This window comes from Hippocampus bargibanti, linkage group LG01 (assembly GCF_051943395.1).
Source record: "Hippocampus bargibanti isolate YZ-2025 linkage group LG01, ASM5194339v1, whole genome shotgun sequence".
Taxonomy (NCBI): domain Eukaryota; kingdom Metazoa; phylum Chordata; class Actinopteri; order Syngnathiformes; family Syngnathidae; genus Hippocampus; species Hippocampus bargibanti.
In genome coordinates, this window is record NC_142734.1 from 32,786,116 (window position 1) to 32,808,757 (window position 22,642).

General features: G+C 39.0%; 5 protein-coding genes across 7 annotated transcripts; 2 read left to right on the forward strand and 3 right to left on the reverse strand.

The window, feature by feature from the left end:
* Positions 1-519: 519 nt before the first annotated feature.
* On the forward strand, positions 520-19,010 carry LOC148903957 (rhamnose-binding lectin-like). The gene is made up of 20 exons (XM_089016069.1): positions 520-691; positions 1,226-1,258; positions 1,345-1,413; positions 1,536-1,671; positions 2,938-3,047; positions 3,132-3,176; positions 3,302-3,434; positions 3,853-3,956; positions 4,296-4,329; positions 5,576-5,634; positions 15,067-15,120; positions 15,389-15,421; positions 16,270-16,344; positions 16,676-16,811; positions 17,406-17,515; positions 17,579-17,623; positions 17,702-17,834; positions 17,939-18,042; positions 18,261-18,341; positions 18,977-19,010. Exons 1-19 carry the CDS (start codon positions 658-660, stop codon positions 18,278-18,280), a joined length of 1,467 nt encoding a protein of 488 aa, XP_088872195.1. The 5' UTR covers positions 520-657; the 3' UTR covers positions 18,281-18,341; positions 18,977-19,010.
* On the reverse strand, positions 4,329-6,685 carry LOC148903958 (L-rhamnose-binding lectin SML-like). The gene is made up of 6 exons (XM_089011785.1): positions 6,336-6,685; positions 5,982-6,091; positions 5,870-5,914; positions 5,521-5,653; positions 5,337-5,444; positions 4,329-5,035 (listed from the first exon to the last, which is right to left on the reverse strand). Exons 1-6 carry the CDS (start codon positions 6,500-6,502, stop codon positions 5,029-5,031), a joined length of 570 nt encoding a protein of 189 aa, XP_088867911.1. The 5' UTR covers positions 6,503-6,685; the 3' UTR covers positions 4,329-5,028.
* On the forward strand, positions 6,375-10,020 carry LOC148903959 (L-rhamnose-binding lectin SML-like). 3 transcript variants are annotated; one of them, XM_089011743.1, is made up of 9 exons: positions 7,700-8,132; positions 8,439-8,471; positions 8,565-8,633; positions 8,735-8,870; positions 9,031-9,140; positions 9,209-9,253; positions 9,415-9,547; positions 9,623-9,726; positions 9,883-10,020. In XM_089011743.1, exons 1-9 carry the CDS (start codon positions 8,096-8,098, stop codon positions 9,912-9,914), a joined length of 699 nt encoding a protein of 232 aa, XP_088867869.1. In that variant the 5' UTR covers positions 7,700-8,095; the 3' UTR covers positions 9,915-10,020. The 3 variants fall into 3 exon arrangements, with proteins under 3 accessions (XP_088867877.1, XP_088867883.1, XP_088867869.1); XM_089011751.1 differs by lacking the exon at positions 7,700-8,132 and adding an exon at positions 6,375-6,492 and having other exon boundaries at positions 8,565-8,870; XM_089011757.1 differs by lacking the exons at positions 7,700-8,132; positions 8,439-8,471 and adding an exon at positions 6,385-6,492 and having other exon boundaries at positions 8,565-8,870.
* Positions 11,747-13,793, reverse strand: LOC148903960 (L-rhamnose-binding lectin SML-like). The gene is made up of 9 exons (XM_089011771.1): positions 13,757-13,793; positions 13,451-13,483; positions 13,292-13,360; positions 13,054-13,189; positions 12,701-12,810; positions 12,592-12,636; positions 12,178-12,310; positions 11,995-12,098; positions 11,747-11,778 (listed from the first exon to the last, which is right to left on the reverse strand). The coding sequence occupies exons 1-9, from the start codon at positions 13,791-13,793 to the stop codon at positions 11,747-11,749; spliced, it is 699 nt and encodes a 232-aa protein (XP_088867897.1).
* Positions 18,591-22,586, reverse strand: lrrc47 (leucine rich repeat containing 47). The gene is made up of 7 exons (XM_089011730.1): positions 21,990-22,586; positions 20,964-21,407; positions 20,719-20,835; positions 20,514-20,629; positions 20,176-20,278; positions 19,962-20,051; positions 18,591-19,161 (listed from the first exon to the last, which is right to left on the reverse strand). The coding sequence occupies exons 1-7, from the start codon at positions 22,557-22,559 to the stop codon at positions 18,940-18,942; spliced, it is 1,662 nt and encodes a 553-aa protein (XP_088867856.1). The 5' UTR covers positions 22,560-22,586; the 3' UTR covers positions 18,591-18,939.
* Between the last annotated feature and the right edge of the window lie 56 nt (positions 22,587-22,642).

Here is a 22,642-nt window from a genome sequence, read left to right on the forward strand (position 1 = left end):
GCTATCTATTTGTCTTCTTGTTAGTGTTTGGTATGCTGTTTGTTTGGTTCGGTTGTTGAAACATTATCTTGTCACGACAGCTGCCTCGTGAACCGCCCACGTCAAAAAAGAGAAAACAAATAAAAAAAAAGAGATGAAAATAATTTCTCACAATAGAAGTGAAACAACTCCACGGAATTAAAACTGCAAGTGCTGGACGGACGCATATCGGTGAGCCTATGTAATGAAAACACAGATTATTGAAGATGATTACCACCTTTCACAGTGGAAGCAGATTGAGGACGAAGCAGCCCATGCAATGAATATGACTTGGTCTGATACCAGCTGCTGTTCCAGTACTGTATAATCATGCCACTTTCTGAAACCCTATATTTCAGCAATATTGCTTTGAGTAAGACTCTACCCTTCCAGAGTTACGAAATGTGTTCAGATTGACATCTCATAATCTCACAATGTAGCCTGTTGCTCAACATTCTTTTCCTGCATACGGGACATTTTGGGTTCTTCCCCTTAATCGTTGGAGAGTTTGAGGAAATGAAGTAATCTAGTCCATTAAAACGGATATCTCCGTGGTTTACTTGCCATAGCGGTTTTGGCACCAGCCTCGCAGCCATTCAAATTTACAAGTGATAATTGTGATTGCCTCAGACTAGAAACATGGACTCCTGCTTCAAACTCAGCTCGGCACTGTGTGAGTATTGGCAAATATGTTGTTGTTATGTTTGTTAGTCATTATAAGTGCCTTGCATTCTGGGTCAGAGAGGACAGTAATTTCATCTTTGCTGTATGTCATGTATATTAGCATATTTGACAATTAAACTGACTTTGAAATCTGTTCCAAGTCACTTGTTGACTTCAAGAAGAAAAAACAAACATTGGGAGAAATTGTTTGAGTCAAAATAGTGGATGAGTTCAGGTGTTGCTTGCATGTTCTTTTGAGAGTAACACACAAAAGATGTTTTTCTGTCTGCCTTTATCAACAGTATCTATCTGGTTAGTTATTCTCTGTAGCTATCTATCTAGCTGGCTGGCTAGATAGCTACAGAGTATGTATCGATCTTCAAAAGAAATTGAAGTTACATTTTTTTTAGGCAGAAAGCAAGTGCAACAACCTAATAAACTCTCTGCTCGGTGTTAGAAGCCACACCAGAGACAGAATGGGTTGGTTATCTAATCAGCATCTTGATATCTGCTGTATCTAAATTATTGAAATTTGTTTTCGCAGTGCTGGCAGTTATGTGTTTTCTCGTCGCAGAAGGTGACTCTCTAAGTTCATATCCAACATCAACAATATATTTTCTTGTCTCTTGACGTTTTTTCATACATTCATTTTGAATTCCACAGTTGTTGACTCGGCAGAGCAAGTGACCACCTGTGACTCGGACGCTTTGAATGTTCATCACTTAAATTGCGGTAAATTGTCAAAGCTAAATATCACAATAGATTTATTATGGGGGGAGGTGTCATTTTGTGTGCAGTACTTCATATTTTCACATAGTTCCAGTATGATTGCCTTTTCTCCTATAATTTGACAGACTACGGAGTCATCAGTGTACAGCATGCTTTATATGGTCGTTCAAGCTCGCTGGTGTGCAGTGAGGGAAGAACCCCACAGCAGCTGGCGAATACCCAGTGCGAAAGGCAAGGCACCACGGATGAACTCAACTCAAGGTATCCATCATATTTCAGTGGCAAGTGTCTTTTGTAAGATGAACATACGTTTAACCGGTGAGTGACTGTGTGACACAAACATCTTTGTTCAGTACATGACAATCATTTCTTCATGTCTATACCATAATTGCTTAATTATTTTAAATTGTTTTGCAAGTAATAAAACAACACCGATTTTAAAACATACATCGGCGCTAATTATTGGGTGTGGTTCCTTTTGCTTACTTGCTCACCCGTCTGGTTGAATTTATTGTTCTAATACCAATACATGTTCTCATAATTGTCACTTACCCTCAGGGTGTAGCGTGGAGTGTACTGTGTTCTTTATTTCAAAAACAGAAGAATTGCTTTTGTAGAATTTGCTTTTGTTATATTCATACCAAACAAAAACATTATATTGCTAATTTTGTTCACTTTTATGCGGCGGGGGTTGATTTTCCTTTTTTATTTTGTATGTCTACATAAATACACAAACATGTACACGTGCACACACGCACGCGCACACAGAGTCTCGTTAATCATCTGGTTTCGGTTTACGAGGTGTTGACTACTGTGGTGTATTAACTTCAAAAGTTATATACAGGTTGTTTGGATGCACAGACTTGCTGTATCTTGCACATGTGTGTAAATGTCCTACACCACAACTACATTTCTAATTATAGTCATAGTCGCGTTATCTTTATTGTAATTGTGATTATAGTACTGTATTGGAATTGTGATTTGATGTTTAATCATTTATGTACAGTGCTTTGTTGCACCTGTGATTATTTATTTTTTTGAATACTCTATCAATTCAAGTGAAAATAAACCCAATTTCAGAAACAAACATTTAAAATTGAAGACATGATTCGTCAGAATGAGTCCGTACACCTCAATTCCAACGTAAACCTCTAGAGGACGCTAAAATGGAGAAGGCGTAGGAAGAGGAGAGGACCTCAATCGCCAGATGCCATTCAAAGAGATGGGCGAAAATCCCTCTTTCGATATTCTCTTTACATCTAAAGGGGGCTGTACAAAATATTAGCATTGCTCATAATTGTGGCACTCATGATTTGATGTAAAATAATTCAGGACATATATCTGAACTAGTCCGACTAAAAATTATGGTTGGTATGTATGTGGTGCTTTTTTACCGGTACTCGCTGTTATATTTATTTAAAAAAATATTCTTACATATGATGTATTGAATGTTATTAATAATAGGAAACTATATTGGGGCTTTGTAGGTTTTTTTTCTGACTCATGCGTTTATTGTTATGTCTACAGGTGCAATGGCAAAAAGACATGTGTCGTGAACACGGAGGCTTTCCGCAATCCTGATCCGTGTAATGGCATCTTTAAATATTTGCAGACCAATTTCACCTGCTTACCTGCAAGTAGGTAGCCACAATGAAACTATGTGACACCCAAAATACTGTACATATCGTTTTATATCTGATGTTTTTTGTTTTCTTAAACAGTTACCGTGGTGGCATGTGAGGAGTCTTTGGCACATTTGTTTTGTGGTAAGATAAACATTTTGAAATCCTGGATGTGATGAGATTATATTTGATGATGCATTTTTTTTTTTTTTGTATTTTGAGAACTCAGATTTCCATAACCAACCTCATTTCTCTCATCTTGATGGCAGATGTAGGACAAGTTATTTCCGTCTACGGTGCTGACTACGGGCGCCGCGACAGGACCACATGCACGTACAAAAGGCCAGAGGGCCAAATACAAAATGTCGAATGCCTGCACCCAACTGAGATTGTTGCTAGCAGGTACGATTATGTCTGGCTCAAAGTCAAAAAGTTATACTTTGACTTTTGTGTGTGTCCTTTGCTGATAAGCCTTATTTTTTTCTAGTTTTACTATTTTTTTTCCTCATAGAATTAAAAATGACTTGTCCGTCTGTACGGATGGTTGTGTGCTATGTGCTCTGTGGTTGACTGGCAACCAGTTGAGGGTGTACCCTCACCACTTGTCTAAAGTCGACCCCCACGTGATCTTTGAGATACAGTAAAAGGAAGTACAATGTTTCCCACATGTAGCAGTTGGCAGTCATGTGAAAAGCCAGTCAGAATTGGAACTCCCCTACTAAAGCCCTGACTTCCTGAAAATGATTTTGACGTGATTCAATGATATTGTAGAACAATTTTTGGTACGATTATCAGGCGTTTTTTTTTCCTGCCTCCACAGGTGCAATGGGCAAAACAGCTGTACGATTGCAGCCAGGAACAATGTGTTTGGAGATCCCTGTCAAGGCACATACAAGTACTTGGAAGTTGCTTATACATGTGTCTGTAAGTAATCAGAACTCGATTTAGCACCTCATTTTTTTCCTTGCCGTACGGGTATAAAAGTGCTATCTTGATATATTTGTTGTATTTACAAATGCATTCAAAATAATTCAACTCGTATCAAATACTATTTATTGAAATTTGTAGACATTGAGTTATACTTTAAAGCAGACACTTATGGAAGACTTTGAAATGTATTTTTTTAAATAGGGTGGGAGAAATAATTCACTATCATAACTCCTAATGGAGATTTAACAGAACTTTGTTTTTAATCAAGCTAGAGAAAAAAGGGGTTTTGAACACAGCTTGCCTACATTAACTATTTTGTGCTTTTTTTTTCAGATCCTGAGACCTCAATGAGCGGAGGTTCACATTTGTAAACAGGCAGTACCAACATTCAGTGTGTCAAGACCATTTCTTTCTGTATTTGCAATACTCAAATACATAATAGAAAGTCAGATTAGGTCTTTATCATATTAAACATGACAAATTCATGAAAAAAAATGCCTGAATAAAGAGGTTTGTAAGCAAGACCTACTTGATTGCATCACATTGCCAACCAAGGCAAACACACTGAAAGAGTTGGTACAACCCCCTTATTAATACAGTCTTGGCAAAGGCTTTTAAAACTACATATAGTGATCCCCCCCTCGGTTCACTGCACTGATTTTTTTTCCAGTAAAAAAAAGCCAAATGACTCAGGTTTTGTACATTGCTTTAGCTTGACTGGTTCCAAGCACCGTCAACCAATGACTGCACGATATCCCACGATTTGCAACCATATGGCTTGGCATCTTCTCAGCCCCCCCCCCCCATCCCTACTTCCTGGATTTTCACCTATCGCGGGGGATTCTGGTCCCCATTAACCGCATAAAAAAACAGGGGGATGACTGTACAAATCAGTACATGCCTTATAGATTGCACAGACTAAAATAGCAAATTGACTCCATCAAACCTTGAGGCATCACTTTGAAACAGTTTTATTTTGACTGTAATACAAGTACAAAGTTAAACGTGGAGCTTGTTGCAACGATAGACACTCAAATGGAATAATAGGACATCCTGGTGATGAGTTTCAAGCGCTGGGAAGAGAAGTCAGTTTAAGTTCACATCCAAGCTCTCCAACGTCCAATACTCTCAGCTAAAAAAGCTTGAAGCAGCTATTGAATACAGTAAAGTCTTGTTATTTCGATACTATTTCTATGAACGCAAGGAGAAAATTTACATGCCGCAGGATCGGATATATCGATAGTCCGGTTATATCGATATTTTTTCCGACTCCTGAGAATATCGATATAACGAGACTTTACTGTATTTAAATTAATAAATCAACCACTCTAATGTTGTTCAAATGCAATCAATCTTAAAGTGTCAACCACCTACTTGCGTACGCAGCCGTAGGAAATCTCCAAGTACTTATAGGTGCCTTTGCATGGGTCGTTGAACACTGCATTGCTGGCTGCAACTGAACAACTGAATTTTCCATTGCACCTGTCAATGAGGAAATGGGCTTAATTTCAGGAATGGGAGCGGTGGAAAAAGACATTAAAAGCTGGTGCTACATTACATTTTGGCAACCAGGGTAGTTGGCCGCGTGCATTTAACATTTTTTATCTCATTAGGGCCCCTTCTGTAAGAGCATGTAGTCTGGTCGCGACGTCCGTAGCCTGCACCATAGACGGTAATAACGTGCCCCAAACCTGCCGTTGTGATGAAGGGAAAGAAAGTTGGGTGATGGAAATGGAGTTGATATTGATTTTAATTGAAGGGCTTTCATTGGATAGCCAGTTCAAGTATGGCTATGTTTGCATTGACAATGATTCTGTATAGCTCCAACATTTCTGAATTAAGAAAAATATGTCTGAGTTATGTTTTATCGTAAATAATTCTTCCAAACAGTATAAAAAAGGTCTTACCGCAATACAAGTGTGCCACGGACCCCTCACAAGTCACCACAGACACTGTCAGAGTAAATACAACATTAATTATGGAACTCTGTACAGTCGTCAGAACATGCAAGATACATACTTGCTTCCTTGCAGGTAAAGTTGGTCTGCAAATATTTGAAGGTGCCAACACAAGGATCAGGAGTGCGAAAAGTACGCATGCTCAATTCACAAGTTTTCCTGCCATTGCAACTGTGCACAAAAAGACGTCAGCGCTTTTTAAATTGTGGCGGAAATTACCTGGGGATTTCCAAGTGTACTGTACATTTATTATCTAAAATCTTTACTGTTCCAATGAAAGCACAATCTCCCCACGATGCTGCCGCTTAGTGGTCACATGATCAGCACAGTCATTTGTGGACAATCCAATTTTTAAAAAGTGACAGACATTTGAACCAAACAACAAAATTTGTCACTACCTAGGCCCGATTCATACCTTGTCTTTAGTTTGTCCGTGGCGCCTTCCTGACTGCACTTTGTGTTGGCCACCACTTTCTTAGATTTGCCCTCAGCGCAGAGCAGCGAGTTGGAGCGACCATATAAAGAGTTAAGCACATTGATGACGCCATGACCTGTCACACCAAGACAAACAGGTATCGACATAGTCCAAACTTAAACGGAACATGAATCTTAAAGGACAACCGACATCAGAAAAACATTTTATAGCATCTAAAACACCAAAAACACACAGTATGATTTTTAGTCAAATGCAAAACACCAATAAAAATGACTTAGTGTCCAAAATCAGCAAACAATTGAGCATTTTCAGAAAGTCCTGCCCCCAGTTCGTGATGTCACGCCAAGATGTCTTGCATTGCTCGAGAATCAAACCAATGGCTTCAGATTCAGAGAATATGCTTTCTTGTTCCACATCCAGTTTTGAATATGATTCAAATAGTTCTGAAGAGGAAAGAATACATGTTTGCAATCTATTAATTAATTTATTCCTTGCCATTTTGAGGCAACATTGGGGGGTGAAATGTAAGAAATGGCGACAAAGCGCCGTGTAAGGAATTAATCAGCGTGTTTCCACAGGCTGATTAATTCCTTACACAGAGCTTTGTCGCCCTCTTCTGCCTCTTTTTGGTGCAACACAACATTTTCAGCCCAAACAAGTACAGCAAAATGCATTGACGTGATGTAAGGACTGCTACAATGCGTCCTTTTTTCAGTCAAGGGCGTTCCTTCAGTGACGCAAGGTGAGGACTCGTCACCAACTCAAAAACAAGACTTCCGGAATAGTCACAGAGAGTCTTGAAACGTAAAATATAGCTATATGCGGTGGAATCTTTGTAAAATACGCTCATTTGAAGTCATTTTACAAATTATGGACAAAACTTGACCAGAGACGTCGGTTGTCCTTTAAAATTATTCTCTTTCCAAATATCAGTGAAGGTTTTAATAAGACAGACTCAAGTCTTACTGCAGTGTAAGCGATGGACTTGCAAAGCATTAGTGTCACAGGTGGTCACTCTGTCCACAGATTCAACAACTGCAAAGATGGAAAAAAAAAGTATATTTTAAGAAACAGGAACTTCCCGATGTATATTGAACAAAAACTGACACTCACCTGCTGTATGGAGCAAACAAGTTGCTGCCAGCACTGAAACACAAAGATTATTATTATCATGGAATGGCCATGCTCTATCATCCTTGAAACATTTGTTAGATTTGTATGATCAATGAAATTACTCACAAAACATTTCCGTAAGTCTGGAATAGTTGAAATCCATGTTAGGCACAACACAGTTGGTAACACAAACATAGAAAATGGATCACTTGTCTTTATAGGGTACTCCAAGGCTTGCAGCCCATCTGCTAATTAAAAGCCACACCTCCAAAATCAACTTGTAGGAGGTCTTCAGGCGTCTGTGTAATTATGACATTGTTCTAATTACGAGAATGGCAAGAATTTTCCAAATCAGTGTTTGGTACCGAAGATGATGTACCCTTTATTTTGCCTGTTTTTCATGTATACATGACTTAGTGTGTATACTTATTTTCTTGACATTGTCGGATGTATATAATAAATTTATATTGTCATTCAGATGATGTCACATAGCCAATTATATTGAAGTCGATTTCAGAGGTGTGGCTTCTAATTAGCAGATGGGCTGCAAGCCTTGGAGTCACTATAAAGACAAGTGATCCACTTCCAAATGTTGAACAAGTGTTTCTGACTGGGCTCTGCAAACCATGGATTCTAACTATTCCAGACTTAGTGCTGCGCTTTGTGAGTATTCACTGATCAAACAAATCTGTTTTGAGTTTGTAGACTGTTTAATGAATGATTTGAGGAGGGATGATGGCCCACAATGAATATTGATGTGTGTTTTTATTATTATTATCAGTGATAAGTTAAATTCATAGAATGAGCAGGATTTAACGTTCCTCCTGAAATAATTTCAGACTGATGAGTCCATGTGTTGTGTCATTGATGATCCATCTAGCAAGAGTCTTAAAACGAAAAGGAAGTGATTTTTCTCTACAAAAAATGTCCATGGCCAGTCTTTGCTAATAAAGATTCTATCTTTTCTAGTGCTGGCAGCAACCTTTTTGCTCCACACAGCAGGTGACTATCAATTTTTATGTCTAATGTAGATTGGGTAGTTCCTGATTAATGAAGAGGGGGAAAAAAAAGCATACCAATATTTAATCCTTGCAGTTGCTGGTTATGTGCACCGTGTGACCACCTGTGATAATAACGTGTGGGAAGTCCATCGCTTATTCTGCGGTAAGACTTAATCCTGCCTGATTAAAACCCTACAGACTTCCAAATGCAACATTTCAAGATTAATGTTCAGATTAACATTGCTCCATGTCTTCGTTTGACAGATCACGGCGTCATCAATGTGACCGACTCTTACTATGGTCGCTCTAACTCGCTGGTCTGCGCTGAGGGCAAAGCTGAGAAATGGTTGACCAACACAAAGTGCATTAAGGAAGGCACCTTTGACAAAGTCAAGACGAGGTATGAATCTGACCCAAATTGTGAAAAACCTGCTCGTTTTGTTCAGATAAATGTCACTTAATTGTTTGAACAATAAATTATTTACATTATAAAAATGTGACAAATCAGAATTCATATCCTCCAATTCAACTTGAAGGTATGATTACTTTTTTGTACGCAGCTGCAATGGCAAGAAATTGTGTGAATTGAGCCTAAGTGATTTCCGCACTCCCGATCCCTGCGTTGGCACCATCAAATATTTGCAGACCAACTTTACCTGCCTGGAAGCACGTATGTATCTTGTATGTTCTGACTACTGTACAAAATTCTAGAACTAATATTGTACTTAACTCTGACAGTGACTGTGGTGACTTGTGAGGGGTCCGTGGCACACTTGTATTGTGGTAAGAACTTTTAATATTGGTAGGAAGCAGCATTTTGTATTGTATTATAGTTAGTTAAAATGAGCCCAAAAACTACCTGTTGATAATGATTTACAAAAAATGGCAGAATTCTTGTCATGCATTGAATCCAGAGCCATTCTTTCCCGTCATCCCAACGGCAGGTTTGGGACACGTTATTACAATCTATGGTGCAGACTACGGACGCCGTGACCAGACCACATGCTCGTACAGAAGGTCCCCTCATGAGCTCAAAAACGTCACATGCCAGCACCCAACTGACCTTGTTACCCAAATGTACAGTAGCGCTATTTTTATTTCTCCCCCTCCATCACATTCCTGATTATTAAGACCCTTTTTCCTCATTCATAGGTGCGAGGGGAAATTGAGTTGTTCAGTCGCAGCCAGCAACGCTGTGTTCACTGACCCATGTAAAAGGATCTACAAGTACTTGGAGATTTCCTATGCCTGTAAAGGTAAGTGGATTGTTGCCCATTTGGCACCTCAGGGTCTCATTCAACAGTGGTCAATGTTAAAATGGCTGCTTGAATACTGTCAGTTTAGATTATTTTTTTTTTTTGTATCAAAATCTCAAAGCATTTAATGGACTTGTGCTGACTCTTTTCTCTTAGCTCTTGAAGCTCATATCGAGGATGTCCTATAAATGGTACTGCCATTTGATGTGGATCCCATTGGTGTCTGTCAACACAACATGCTCAATGTTGAACTTTGTACTGTATTAAAAATCAATAAAAAATTCAAAATAATTCCTCAAGGTTTACAGACTGCTTTATTAGCCATAGTGAATGTTAAAGATGTATAATGGTTTTCAAGTTTGGCTGAGATCTGTGGGCAACAAACAGTTTAGTACACTGGTGTAAAAGTTGGGGCCTGGGGGCCAAATCTGGCCCACCACATTTTTTTTTGGCCCGCGAAAGCGAATCAAATTTAAGAAATTCAGTGCTTGCTAAAATCCTAACCAATGTTATATTTTTGGAAGTAAACCACAATAACAGTCATTATTCTTGACTTCTGATTTGAAAACTAGTTATTCATTAGTTTGTTCTACACTGTAATATGTGGATGGGATTAAACATTCTAATGGCTTCCCCAAATTCATAATGGCCCTGAAGAGGAAACTATAAAGTGGCCTGCAGCAAAAAAAATGAGTTTTACACCGCTGCTGTAGTACTAGGTCTTAAACTGGACAGTGCTTTTTAAACTTTATTGGCAAATTGGTGCTTTTGTTCACATAAGGCAGCTTGCTAAAATAAAACCTCCTTTCTCATGAGCACCTTGAAGCAGTAATTCATGCGTGTTTCACATCTCGGCTTGATTACTGGAATGAGCTTTACTTTGGAGTCAGCCAATCCTGCACTGTCTCCAGTTAGTCTAGAACAGTGGTCCCCAACCTTTTTTTGCACCACGGACCGGTTTAACGTCATATTTTCACGGACCGGTCGATAAAGAAACTTTTCAAAGACTTTTTTTTTACTCATTTTGCTAGCTTACGGTGGGCTAATTTTAGCGGTATGTATCACGTGACCTCGACAAGCGTTTTGACATGCGTCAGGAGTAAATCATAGTTGGATGTAATCTGGTATTTTTTCATTTTTTGTAAATTATTCTTTATGCGCGGCCCGGTACCAAATGACCCACGGACTGGTACCGGTCCGCGGGTTGGGGACCACTGCTGCTTGCCTATTGACTGGTACTCGTATAAGGAAGCACATAACTTCTATTTTGGCATCCCTGAACTGGTTTCCTATACATTTTAAAGTTCTTTGACAGATCCTATTTTTTTTTCTAATCTTTAAATGTCACAGCTGCATTTTACCCCTCGGGTCTGCTGACCAGACAGAAGTACCAAGAACAAAAGGGAGGTTCTAATGGGATCAAGCCTCCGTTGCGGTTTGGAGCACCTCAGTGTCCATCTTTAAAATATCTCAAAATTGATGACTTATTTGGATTTTAACTTCATTGTAGTTCTCATTTTTATGCTTTCTATGGTCCAATGTGTTTCATTTCCTCCATGTACTCCTATGTATAAAGCAGTGGCAATTTTAAAGTGTTCTTTAAGGACATGTTTTGGATTTGAGCATCTGGAATAGATTTATTGCATTTTCATTTGTCAGCAATGTCCAATCTTCAAGTCAAGCAAATACATAAATTGTCATATTACTAATCCAGACATCAGATTGACATTTGTCATTTTATAAACATCTCATTTTTTTTATCTAAAAATACAAAATGTGTTATGGGTATACTTTTGAAAATACTTTCATGACACCATAATGCAAATATCTTACCCAAACATGTTAACTGTTTTTTTTTTAAATAAAATGTCTTGGCACTTCCAGTATGCAAAAGTTTAAAGAAAATTGTCTCCAAACTTTGAAGCTTCATTTCAAAACTTTTATTTGCACTTTAATACAAGTACAACATTGGGCATTTTGCAACCACGCTGATGGAATCCACACCTAATGGAACAACCTTTTATATGACATCCTGGTTATGAGCCTCAAGAGCTGGGAGAGAAAGAAAAGTCAGCAAGTTAAAGTCCAATAAATGCTTTGATACATCTTACAATTAAAAAAAAAACGAACACTGTCAGCTTAAGCCTCAAAGGGTGGCCATTCCAATATTTAAAAAAAACTGACTGCTCTTGAATGCAGCTAAATTACAATTACGCATTTTATACTATACACAACCTTGAGGTGCCAAAGAGACTACAATCCACTTACCTTTACAGGCATAGGATATTTCCAGGTATTTGTAGATCCTTTTACATGGGTCAGTGAACACTGCGTTGCTGGCTGTGACTGAACAACTCAATTTCCCCTCGCACCTATGAATGAGAAAAAGGGTCTTAATATCAGGAATGTGAAGGAGGGGGAGAAAAAAAAAAAAAAATAGTACTACTGTACATTTGGGTAACGAGGTCAGTTGGATGCTGGCATGTGACATTTTTGAGCTCATGAGGGGACCTTCTGTACGAGCATGTGGTCTGGTCGCGGCGGCCGTAGTCTGCACCATAGATTGTAATAACGTGTCCCAAACCTGTCGTTGGGATGGAGGGAAAGAATGTTTAGAAAGTGAGTCGACATTGATTTTATTGCCCAGCCATTCTAATCTTTAAATTATTGGACACTGGTTTCAATGCATACCAAGAGTGCTGCCATTTTTTTTTTTTTTTTTGCAAAGCATTATCAATTGGCAGTTTTTAGCCTAATTTTAAGCAATAAATTTAAACAGTGTTGCATTTACTAGTCTTAGAGAGAAAAAAAAAAAAACATTCCACATACAAAATGCTGCTTCCGACCAATATAAAAAGTTCTTACCACAATACAAGTGTGCCACGGACCCCTCACATGTCACCACAGTCACTGTTAAAATAAAATGATTAGTTATAGAATTCTATACAGTCTTCAGATCATACAAAATACCTACTTGCTTCCAGGCAGGTAAAGTTGGTCTGCAAATATTTGATGGTGCCAACGCAGGGATCAGGAGTGCGGAAATCACTCAGGCTCAATTCACACAATTTCTTGCCATTGCAACTGCATACAAAGAAAAAGTAATACTTTCAAGTGCCAATTGGGGGAAATGGGAATTGATGTCCGGCAATACATTTTTATAATGTGAATCCTCTACTCTCATGCAAGCACCATTCCTCCTGCGTGTTTGTGCTTAGCGATCATGACAAGCACACTAATCCATGGACAATTTATTGTTCAAACAATTAAGTGACATTTATCTGAACAAAACTAGCAGGTTTTTCACAACTTGGGTCAGATTCGTACCTCGTCTTGACTTTGTCAAAGGTGCCTTCCTTAATGCACTTTGTGTTGGCCAACCATTTCTCAGCTTTGCCCTCAGCGCAGACCAGCGAGTTAGAGCGACCATAGTAAGAGTCGGTCACATTGATGACGCCGTGATCTGTCAAACGAAGACATGGAGCAATGTTAATCTGAACATTAATTTTGAAATGTTGCATTTGGAGGTCTGTAGAGGTTTTAATCAGGCAGGATAAAGTCTTACCGCAGAATAAGCGATGGACTTCCCACACGTTATTATCACAGGTGGTCACACGGTGCACATAACCAGCAACTGCAAGGATTAAATATCAGTATGATATTTTTTTTTCTTCATGAAACAGTAACTACCCAATCTACGTTAGACATAAACTTAGATAGTCACCTGCTGTGTGGAGCAAAAAGGTTGCTGCCAGCACTAGAAAAGATAGTATCTTTATTAGCAAAGAATGACCATGGACATTTTTGTAGAGAAAAATCACTTCCTTTTCGTTTTACGACTCTTGCTAGAAGCTAGATGTTATTTCAGGAGGAAAGTTAAATCCTGCTCATTCTATAAATTTAACTTATCACTCTGATGATAATAATCAAAAACACATCAATATTCATTGTGGGCCATCATCCCTCCTCAAACCATTCATTAAACAGTCTCCAAACTCAAAACAGATTTGTTTGATCAGTGAATACTCACAAAGCGCAGCACTCAGTCTGAAGGAGTTGGAATCCATGTTTTGCAGAGTCCAGTCAGAAACACTTGTTCAATATTTGGAAGTAGATCACTTGTCTTTATAGTGACTCCAAGGCTTGCAGTCCATCTGCTAATTAGAAGCCACACCTCCCACACGACGTGTCAGAGGTCATCAGCGATTTGTGTAATTAGCTCCGTGACACTGGTCGACATTACAAGAATGACAAGAATTTTCAAGTTTGGTTTTTCACACCAAAGACAATGATAGCCTTAATTTTTCCCGATATGTTCCCATTGTTCTAATACAAAGTTTGATGTTATTACTTGCTTTCTTGGTGGATGTATAGAATAAATATGTATCAAGTGCATGAACACATGGTTCATTTGGTCATGATCTGGTTGGCGACCCACGGGTGGCATTGTCAGCCTGCCTGCTGCCTCGCAGGTGCTGGTCGTTACAATCAGTGACACTTAAAAGGACTCCCGGCTGTGCATGTGTTTGTTTGATCTTGGTGCACTTTTACTCTTGGTCTTCTTTTGATACTTTGTATTTTTTCTGTTCAGATGATTTTGATGTTTTACATTTTGTTCCTGCTGACTTTTATTTTAATACAATTTGTCAAACACAACCTCCTGCTCCCTCCTGCCTGCATTTTGGGATCCGTACCCGCCATCACCACCTTGCAAACCGTGACACAATTTCTTGAAAAAAGTGTGAGTCAGTGGCCATGTGTACCCTTTCATCCACTAATAAAGTTGTCCTTTATTTTTATATTACAATACTTGGTTAGTTTTTTTGTTTAATGACGATATAAACATGTACCACCATAAGATTGACAGGAAGTTGAGTTAAAAAAATGTAAAAAAGGAAAAGAAAACTGTCGCAAATGGCTCACATGTTCATGTGTTATTTATTCATCCGTTTTCTAATTAACTTTTCTTCACAAGAATTGTGGCCATGTTGCAATTAGGATTTCACATACGAGCACAAATAAATAAATAAAGTATCCGTAACCTCCTAAAATAATGACTTAATCAGTCATAAATTGAAGTCAGAAGCATTGCAAAATGAACTGGGTGCAAAAAAAATCTAAAAAAAATGTAATTTTTTTGACATTGTTGAATGTATATTATAAATATGTTTTTCATTGTCATTTTTGCGATGTAGACCACTGTCATGCAGCCAATTACCCAGACCGCTGAAGAGCTCTGAGAAGTGGGTGTCAGTGGTTTGCCTTTTAATTAGAAGATGGGTTGGAAGCCTTGCAGTCCCTATAAAGACAAGTGATTCGCATCTGAACTCTGTATTCCAGATTGGATTGCGCCAAACATGGATTCCTATCTCTTCAGACCCAGTGCAGTGTTGTGTGAGTGTTCACCGATGAAACATGTTTGTTTCTGAAGTGAGGAAGGACGATGCAGAAACAATGTGTGTTTTTGACTGGTGTTGTCAGGGAACAATATTTTATTGTATAAGCAGATTTTAATATTTTCTCTTAAAGTAGTTTCACACTCATGTACACATGTTTTGTATCCTTGACAAACCATCATGTATTAGAGGGAAACTCAGAATCAAAGTATTTTCTCTCAAAAAATGTCCATACCTGTGCTTGATCTAAAATGTTTGTTTTCCAGTGCTGGCAGCAACTGCTTTCCTTCACACGTCAGGTGAGTGTTTTGTTTGTTTTTGTTTTTTAAGAATGTGATCATATATCCTTTTGATGCATGTTTTCTATTCCTTGCTTAAAATTTTACTTGGTCAACTTCATTACTGTATTGTATATTTTAGATGTTCATAAAACATTCGGCACATAACAGCCTTGCATTCCTAAAATAATGGCCTTATTTTGTTTTCAACTCGACCAAATATTGTTTGTGCTTTGACAATTTAAGGGCTTGATCTGTTCATTGAAGGATAGTTGATTATTCTTTTAGCAGTGGTGATCATATATCATTTTATTTTTTTGGGGGGGAGGGTTCAAAACCCAGGCCGTGATTTTGGGAATGTGAAAATATGACTGTCTAAGCATCCTTCATGATATATGGTGTTGAATAAATGTCACAGATTACAAATTTGTTCAGAACATTCAAGTAGGCTAAAATGGTCACGGGACATGGCCATTGATTACCAAATTGAATGGAAGCCTAGCTTTTATTAAAAAAAAAAAAAATACAATCAAGTCATTGTGTTGTCGACTGGATTGTCTGGAATATAATGTCTTTCATACTGTGCGTGTATTCGGTTAGATAATATAGTTGTAGCTTTCATCTTTGTTATCCTAATGCTTGTGGATGATTTAAATTGCTTCCCATTTGTTACCATAACCTCAAAATAAAATTTTAAAGGGCAGCATCCGTGTCTAAACAAATGGTATATAACCTCAGCACAAAAAGTAGCCATTGCGTGGAAAAAAAAAAAAAACAATTGGGCCCATTTCCAGCAGGTGACTGTCAAATTGAATGTTGAACAAATACGGTCGCCATCGTTTTTTGAACTGTTTCTGCATTCATAACAGCTATTAAAGTTGAGCATGGCGAGCAAGTGACCACCTGTGATTTGCATCCGATGAACATCCATCATCTACACTGTGGTAAGACTGAATACAGCCTTAAAAATTAAGTTTGATTTCAAGGTGGCGCTGCGAAAATGGCTGCCATTACAACAACTCCTAAACTGTATTTAGTTCTTTTTCCTTTCCTCTTCCTTTCATAACTTTGCTGCTCAGAATTGGGAATTTCTTCACTGTGAGACTAATAGTTTCTTAAAATTGAATTTAGTTTATCACACCTTTACAACGGTGGTCTTTTTAAATAGACCTTTCATTAAAAGATGGACTGTTCCGGTCTTTGTCCCACACGTACTTAATTGTCAATGGATGCCGACTTGCTTGGGTGCAACTCTAATATCTGTCCCCTTCGCAGATCATGGCGTGATCACCGTGCAGCAGGCTTTTTATGGTCGTACGAACTCTCATGTCTGCGCTGAGAGCGTAAAACCTCGGAAGCTAGCCAACGTAGAGTGTTCTCGACCAGGCACTACGGAACAACTCAAGAAAAGGTACACTTTGCGGTTGTTTTATACTGAAAGTGGATATAGGTACGGGACTGTATCCCCTATTAACATTGCTGCTGACACGTTAACTTGTAACAATGCCTGACGCGTTGACTGTATTTTACTAGAAATGAATTGAAACGTTTGAATCAATGAAAGTGAAGTGGAATTGTTTTCCCTCGATGACCCACTGAATGAATGACCAAATTCTACCAGAGCTACAACGAAGCTTAATTGAATGACTGCTTCACTGTCGATAAGACAGTGTGTGCTTTATGAAAATGTTTCCATATTTCGTCTTCTTCCCACATAATGGTCATTTTCGAAGTATAATTTGTTGATGACCAATCCGGGGTATACTTTACTTCAGTCGTAGAATCCCTACACCCCACTCAATCTCTGGCCAAAGTGAAGCACTATAAATGATGCCTTTTCGGTTTCAAATTGGTGTCCACAAAATGTAGAATATAATGAACTCAACTCACTTTTGGTGCTAATTGCGTGTAAAAAAATGATCTTATCAGATTGGGTTTGTGTTTCAGCTAATTACTTTAAAAGGAGTGCTGACTTTCTTCTGAGTAACTCGGGCTTTGTCTACAGGTGCAACGGAAAGACAATGTGTGAAGTGGCCATCGACGATTTCCGCACCCCTGACCCCTGTGTTGACACCGCCAAATATTTGCAGACCAACTTCACCTGCTTACCTGCAGGTATGTCACCTGCATGTCACCGTGGGTGAATTTCATATGTAATGGTTATAATTTGCTCAACAGTCACCTGTGTGGTGTGTGAAGAATCAGAGGCACATTTGTATTGTGGTAAGACTGAACTTGCGATGATTTTCCATTGAGCATTCATGTATATTTTGTCTGATCATATTTCAATTATCTTGTTAGAACACGGCCAAGTTATTTTTGTCTTTGGTGCTGACTTTGGCCGGCGCGACCACACCACGTGTGCCACACAAAAGCCTCAAAGTGAAATTGAAAATGTGCAATGTCTTCACCCGAATGATATTGTCGCTGCAAGGTATGCCGTTTGTTTCTCATTATTTTACTCAAGTTCCCCAAGTGTGAAAAATAATTACTTTGTGGGAGTTTTATGAACAAAGAGCTTTTTTTCCCTCGCCATAGGTGCAATGGGAAAAAAAGCTGCAGGATCATGGCCAGTCGTGATGTGTTTGGAGAACCCTGTGAAGGCACCTACAAGTATTTGGAAGTTTCTTATACGTGTCACTGTAAGTACTTGTTAGCGTTTGTTGAAAGCTAATTTCTGTGAAAGCAAAATGCCTGAACTTGCATTTGCTTCTAACGTCTTCATAATTGTTTTTATTTACTGTATAAACAGTACAATGGAGAAAATCATTTTAAAAGTTTGTAATGAATTTGCCAAATGTACAACACTGATTAGATTTCCTCACCAAGTGTCACATCCAGTTTTATTTTTTTTTTGCAGATCCTGGGCATCATCTCTAAATTGATGGCCTTAACGGCTGTATATAAACTGTCTCAATATTCTTCAGTGATTGGGGTCAATGTGAGTCACATTTCTGTTGATTTATTTTTTTCAAATAAAAATACTTGACAAAGTTTGCCAAAAGACTCGTTCCTTCATTACGTTCGGAACACGTTGCCTGTTCTGGATGTTTCACTGTAGTTAACCCGCTAAGTATCCAAAGCTTCACCTTCCACAGTATTGCAGCAAAATAAAAAAAAGGAACTCAAAACTGTTATGCATCAAATCACATGAGAACTGATAAACGGAACCATGATTTTTCCGAAAACATGACAAATAAACATGACAAACTTTATTTTCAGTGCAAGAGAGTTTAATTCCAATAGTTCACCATTATACTGTGCATTTTGACTTTGAAAACTGTATTGGATAGCAATGTTAACAAAATACATGTTTGTGTAGGTTAACAATCTATCAATTATAGAATGAAAGTTAATTTTGCAGCTTTTGAAATGTCTATGCAACACAATCTTTATTCGTAGATGCAGTGTTTTTAGAGTTTTACGCTTGAGCTGTAAACATAGGGTAGCAAGGGGACAGTTTGGTTGCCATAACCACAACAAAAATGCAATTCAGCTGTGCAGTTTTTGATGCTAAGACCTAATTAAAAATGGAAGTACTACCAAATGACTGTCAAGTTGGGGATGTCTTTACAGAGATCTGTCTTGGATGGGTAGACCACCTTCAAGTTCCCATCGTGGTCAACCGTTCGGACCTGCTGGATGATCAATTCACTGCAGGTGTCCGTGCTGGGAAACTGGCCTGGTAGAGTGTCTCCTTCTTCGCCACACCCGGCTTCTTCTTGATGCTCAACTGCAAACTTATTCAACTCTGCCATTTTCTGCAAGCAAATGTAACGGGCAAATTGAGTTTAGTGCAAGAACTACTATATTTTTGCTTTTAAGAGCAAGAACATTATTTTTGCCCAAAAAGTCAAAGTTGTAATGTAATCACATATTGCAATGTTTTAGAAAATGGTGTCATTTGTTTCCATGGGTCACATTGTAGTTACTGTTTCCTCCTGGGCGCCATTTTACATTTGGGGAAGCCATAATGATGTTTAAACTCCTACGCATATAGAGCGCAAAACAAATTCATGAATGACTAGTTTTCAAATTTGAAGTAAAAAATAGTCTATTATGGTATTCATTGGACAATTTGAAATTTTGGTTCAGACTTTAGCATGGCACTTGACATGCTTGATTTGCTTTCGTGGGCCAGATATGGCCCCCGGGCCTTGATTTTGACACCCGTGTTTTAAGACAATAATACTGAAGCCAGATTACTACAGCGTGTGTAGCCCGACAGTGCTTTTAATGTTATATTCTTAAAGTATTTTTAAAATTTGAATTAGCATTGAAATAATCCATCCAAGTAGCATGTACATCAAGCAAAATTTGAATGGAAATAAACAAAAAATAGATATATATGAACAGCTCCGATCACCAGCTGGAATTGCAGACCACTGTATGCTAACAATTTACTGTGAAATACTAAAAACAGTTCTTTATCTCACACTTCTGATACAGCAAAGTTTGAAAATAAACAGTTTGTAGGCAAATTGAAACTACTGGGACTACATTCTGACTTTCCGCTAAAAAAAACTTAAAAATGTGATATTTCATGCAAAAAAAGGCTTACTGCAATCAGAGCGTCCATAACATCTTTACAGGTCTGCAGACTGTTGGCACTTGTTACTTCCAAGAACAACTCTTTGGTTGTCGTCTTGATCTGTTGAGGAAAATCAATAAATAAGTTAGGGTGTGCTCCCCAATAACGTCATTCCAACCACGCAGGATACTAATCACTGCCTCCTTTACACTTTTGTAAATCCGATATCGCGGGAATTAGGCACCTTGGTTTTCTCACTGTTTGTGATTGGCGGGAATGAGATCACGTGGCCCTCTGCATCCACAATACAGGGATACAGTGCTTTTCCTTGCAGAATCTGCAGGTATCTGCAACAAAGTGGTAAGCATTTTTTTTTATTCAAAAGGGAAAAAAAGGGATGTTGTGACATATCAGAGATTTTGGAGAACCATGTAAGCTGCAAAAAGAGGATCATAGGAATTTAAAAAAGTCTATTCGCCTTGATTCAAATGCCAAGTTAGTGTGCCTAAACATGTAATCTGTAAAACTCAACTAAAATATTAAGAATTTCCTAAAGTTGTGTGTGACGCTTTCAACACTGACTTGTGAAGACCAGTGACGTTCTGCCTTTTCTTCTGCTTCCTCAGCTCATCAGCCTCAAGTTGAAGATGCCTGATCAATTCGACGGCTGTCATCTCCCTGCGACCCAGCGGCACGATCTAAAGAGATGGGAAAAATTAGGTAATCTGACCTGAAATTACTTTTTTTTTTCCTCCCACCAATTGGACAAAGTTCATTGTTTGCCTACTTTGAGCTGTGTGGGAGGTTTCGCATCATACGCCAGTGGAGCTTTGAGAAGCTGTACATCGTGAGTGGCGATGGTTGCGATGGTCCTCTTCCCGCATATGTCATCATGAAGTTTTGTCTTGGGGGAGCAGTAACATATGTTTAAAAGAAAGACAACTGGACTTGAATTTATTAGGGCGCACAAGTAGGTTGCTGCCATTGACGGTATTGCTTAAACACATCCTGAACAATCCCTTGTCAACCTACCTGCGCCATTAGGAATCTTTTGAGAGAATTTCCAGGTTTCAGGATCATGCCTCTGACCACACAGCACACCAAGTAAGGCCGTACATCCTTCACCTCCGCGCTCACTCTGACTGTGAGCGCCTCAGGCGAGTCGGAGATATGGAGAACCCTCACCACCATCTTGTTGATTTCTTCCACTTCATCATGTTCCTCCTCCCTCTTCTTCTTTTGCTTCCTCTTCTTATCATTCACGCCCCTCCCCCTATCCACATCTCCTCTCTCCTCTTCCTGCCTTGCTTTCCCTCTGAGATAGTCGAGAATGGACTTTGTCTGGCAGCCGTTCACCATCTTCTCCAGGCGCTTGTCATTCAGCTTGTTGCCTTTGAAGTTGATCTCCTTCAGCTTGGGGCAGTCGCTCAGACTGGCCGGGATGTTGCTCATCTGGTTGTTTGAGAGGTCTAGCACCTAAAATGGTGGACACAAGTAGAACTATATCAAATGTCACACATTAACTTGAACGCTTTAAAATAAAGGAGGAACTTCAAATGCCGGTTAGAACTGCATTGGAGTGTACTCATGCTATTGTACATCAATGTTAGTGGCCAAATGGTGAATGCTAAATGTACTGTCACTTGTATTGCACTTTTCTACCTCTGGTACTGAAAGTTACCCCATTCACCTATCGATGATGAAGTATCAAGAGCAAGTGGGTTTACACAATAACTATTTTTCCACCAGTAAGATTTTGACTGTTATATCTTTATCCTTCACACATTGCAGACATATTCCTTGAATTAGTTTTTTTTTCCACCTTTTTGTCAACTCAACTGCCTTTATTGGTGGTGGTGGAGGAGGGGTAAAATTGACAATGTGCACACAGATTCCTTCCATTTCATCTTAACCTAATAGTAATAATAATACATTTCATTTATGAAGCCCACTAATGTATAACACCGTATAATTATAATTAATGCAATACTTTACTATTAAGATTTAATATACGTATGAGTAGCTCAACAGTAGCACTAGCGATATTCAGTGTTTCACCTTTAGAGCTGCTAACTTGTGAATATCCGTGTCGAGCTCCACGATGGCATTGTCCGAGGCCACCAGTGTGCTTAGCAGGTCCATGCGTTCCGAGTAGAGATCGCTCGGGAAGCCGGTGATGCGGTTTTTGGACATGTTGATGCTGCAAAGCTTGACACAGTTGCTCAGTCCGCCCGGAAGAGCTGCCAAGCGGTTACAGCTCACATTCAAAGTGGTTAGCTCGCCTAACTGCGTGATCCCATCCGGTAAAAGGTCGAGGTTGTTCGCTGACAGATCCAAAACTTTGAGGGACTTGAGGTTGCTGATGACATCCGGGATGCATGAGAGTTTATTCCTGCACAGGATGAGACTCTGAAGGTTTGTCAGGGACTGGATGTCCTCGTGGAGCTCTGTCAAACTTGGGCACTGGCTCACCTCGAGATAATTGAGCAGCGTGAGGGAATAAAGGGCAGGCGGAAGTCCCCCGCACGATGAAATTTTCGTGTTTGATGTAGGACCTTGCAAAACGAGTTCACGTCTCTTCTCTGCGGCTGCTTTCTCCACTTCTGGCCATGTTTTCGTACCATCCATGTTGGAGTTTCGACTGCTCCGAGCAAACGAAACAGGAAAGCCTCCGTTTAAAGCCTTCAGAATAAAAGTATTATTCCGACTCG

What these genes read in the sequence shown, in the direction of transcription:
- LOC148903957 (XM_089016069.1), top strand. Translation starts at nt 658, where the DNA reads ATGGACTCCTGCTTCAAACTCAGCTCGGCACTGT. An exon ending in AGTTGCTTATACATGTGTCT is followed by an intron (nt 3,957 to 4,295) that starts GTAAGTAATCAG and finishes TTTTTTTTTCAG; the next exon opens with ATCCTGAGACCTCAATGAGC. An exon ending in AGTTTCTTATACGTGTCACT is followed by an intron (nt 18,043 to 18,260) that starts GTAAGTACTTGT and finishes TTTTTTTTGCAG; the next exon opens with ATCCTGGGCATCATCTCTAA.
- LOC148903958 (XM_089011785.1), bottom strand. Translation starts at nt 6,502, where the DNA reads ATGTCGATACCTGTTTGTCTTGGTGTGACAGGTCATGGCGTCATCAAT. An exon ending in CGTGGCACACTTGTATTGCG is followed by an intron (nt 5,654 to 5,869) that starts GTAAGACCTTTT and finishes TCACAACGGCAG; the next exon opens with GTTTGGGGCACGTTATTACC. An exon ending in ACTACCCTGGTTGCCAAAAT is followed by an intron (nt 5,445 to 5,520) that starts GTAATGTAGCAC and finishes CCTCATTGACAG; the next exon opens with GTGCAATGGAAAATTCAGTT.
- LOC148903959 (XM_089011743.1), top strand. Translation starts at nt 8,096, where the DNA reads ATGGATTCTAACTATTCCAGACTTAGTGCTGCGCTTT. An exon ending in TTTGACAAAGTCAAGACGAG is followed by an intron (nt 8,871 to 9,030) that starts GTATGAATCTGA and finishes TTTTGTACGCAG; the next exon opens with CTGCAATGGCAAGAAATTGT. An exon ending in ACTGACCTTGTTACCCAAAT is followed by an intron (nt 9,548 to 9,622) that starts GTACAGTAGCGC and finishes CCTCATTCATAG; the next exon opens with GTGCGAGGGGAAATTGAGTT.
- LOC148903960 (XM_089011771.1), bottom strand. Translation starts at nt 13,793, where the DNA reads ATGGATTCCAACTCCTTCAGACTGAGTGCTGCGCTTT. An exon ending in CAGACTGAGTGCTGCGCTTT is followed by an intron (nt 13,484 to 13,756) that starts GTGAGTATTCAC and finishes TATCTTTTCTAG; the next exon opens with TGCTGGCAGCAACCTTTTTG. An exon ending in CTTTTTGCTCCACACAGCAG is followed by an intron (nt 13,361 to 13,450) that starts GTGACTATCTAA and finishes TAATCCTTGCAG; the next exon opens with TTGCTGGTTATGTGCACCGT.
- lrrc47 (XM_089011730.1), bottom strand. Translation starts at nt 22,559, where the DNA reads ATGGATGGTACGAAAACATGGCCAGAAGTGGAGAAAGCAGCCGCAGAG. An exon ending in AACCTCCCACACAGCTCAAA is followed by an intron (nt 20,630 to 20,718) that starts GTAGGCAAACAA and finishes CCATCTCTTTAG; the next exon opens with ATCGTGCCGCTGGGTCGCAG. An exon ending in CAAACAGTGAGAAAACCAAG is followed by an intron (nt 20,052 to 20,175) that starts GTGCCTAATTCC and finishes TTTCCTCAACAG; the next exon opens with ATCAAGACGACAACCAAAGA.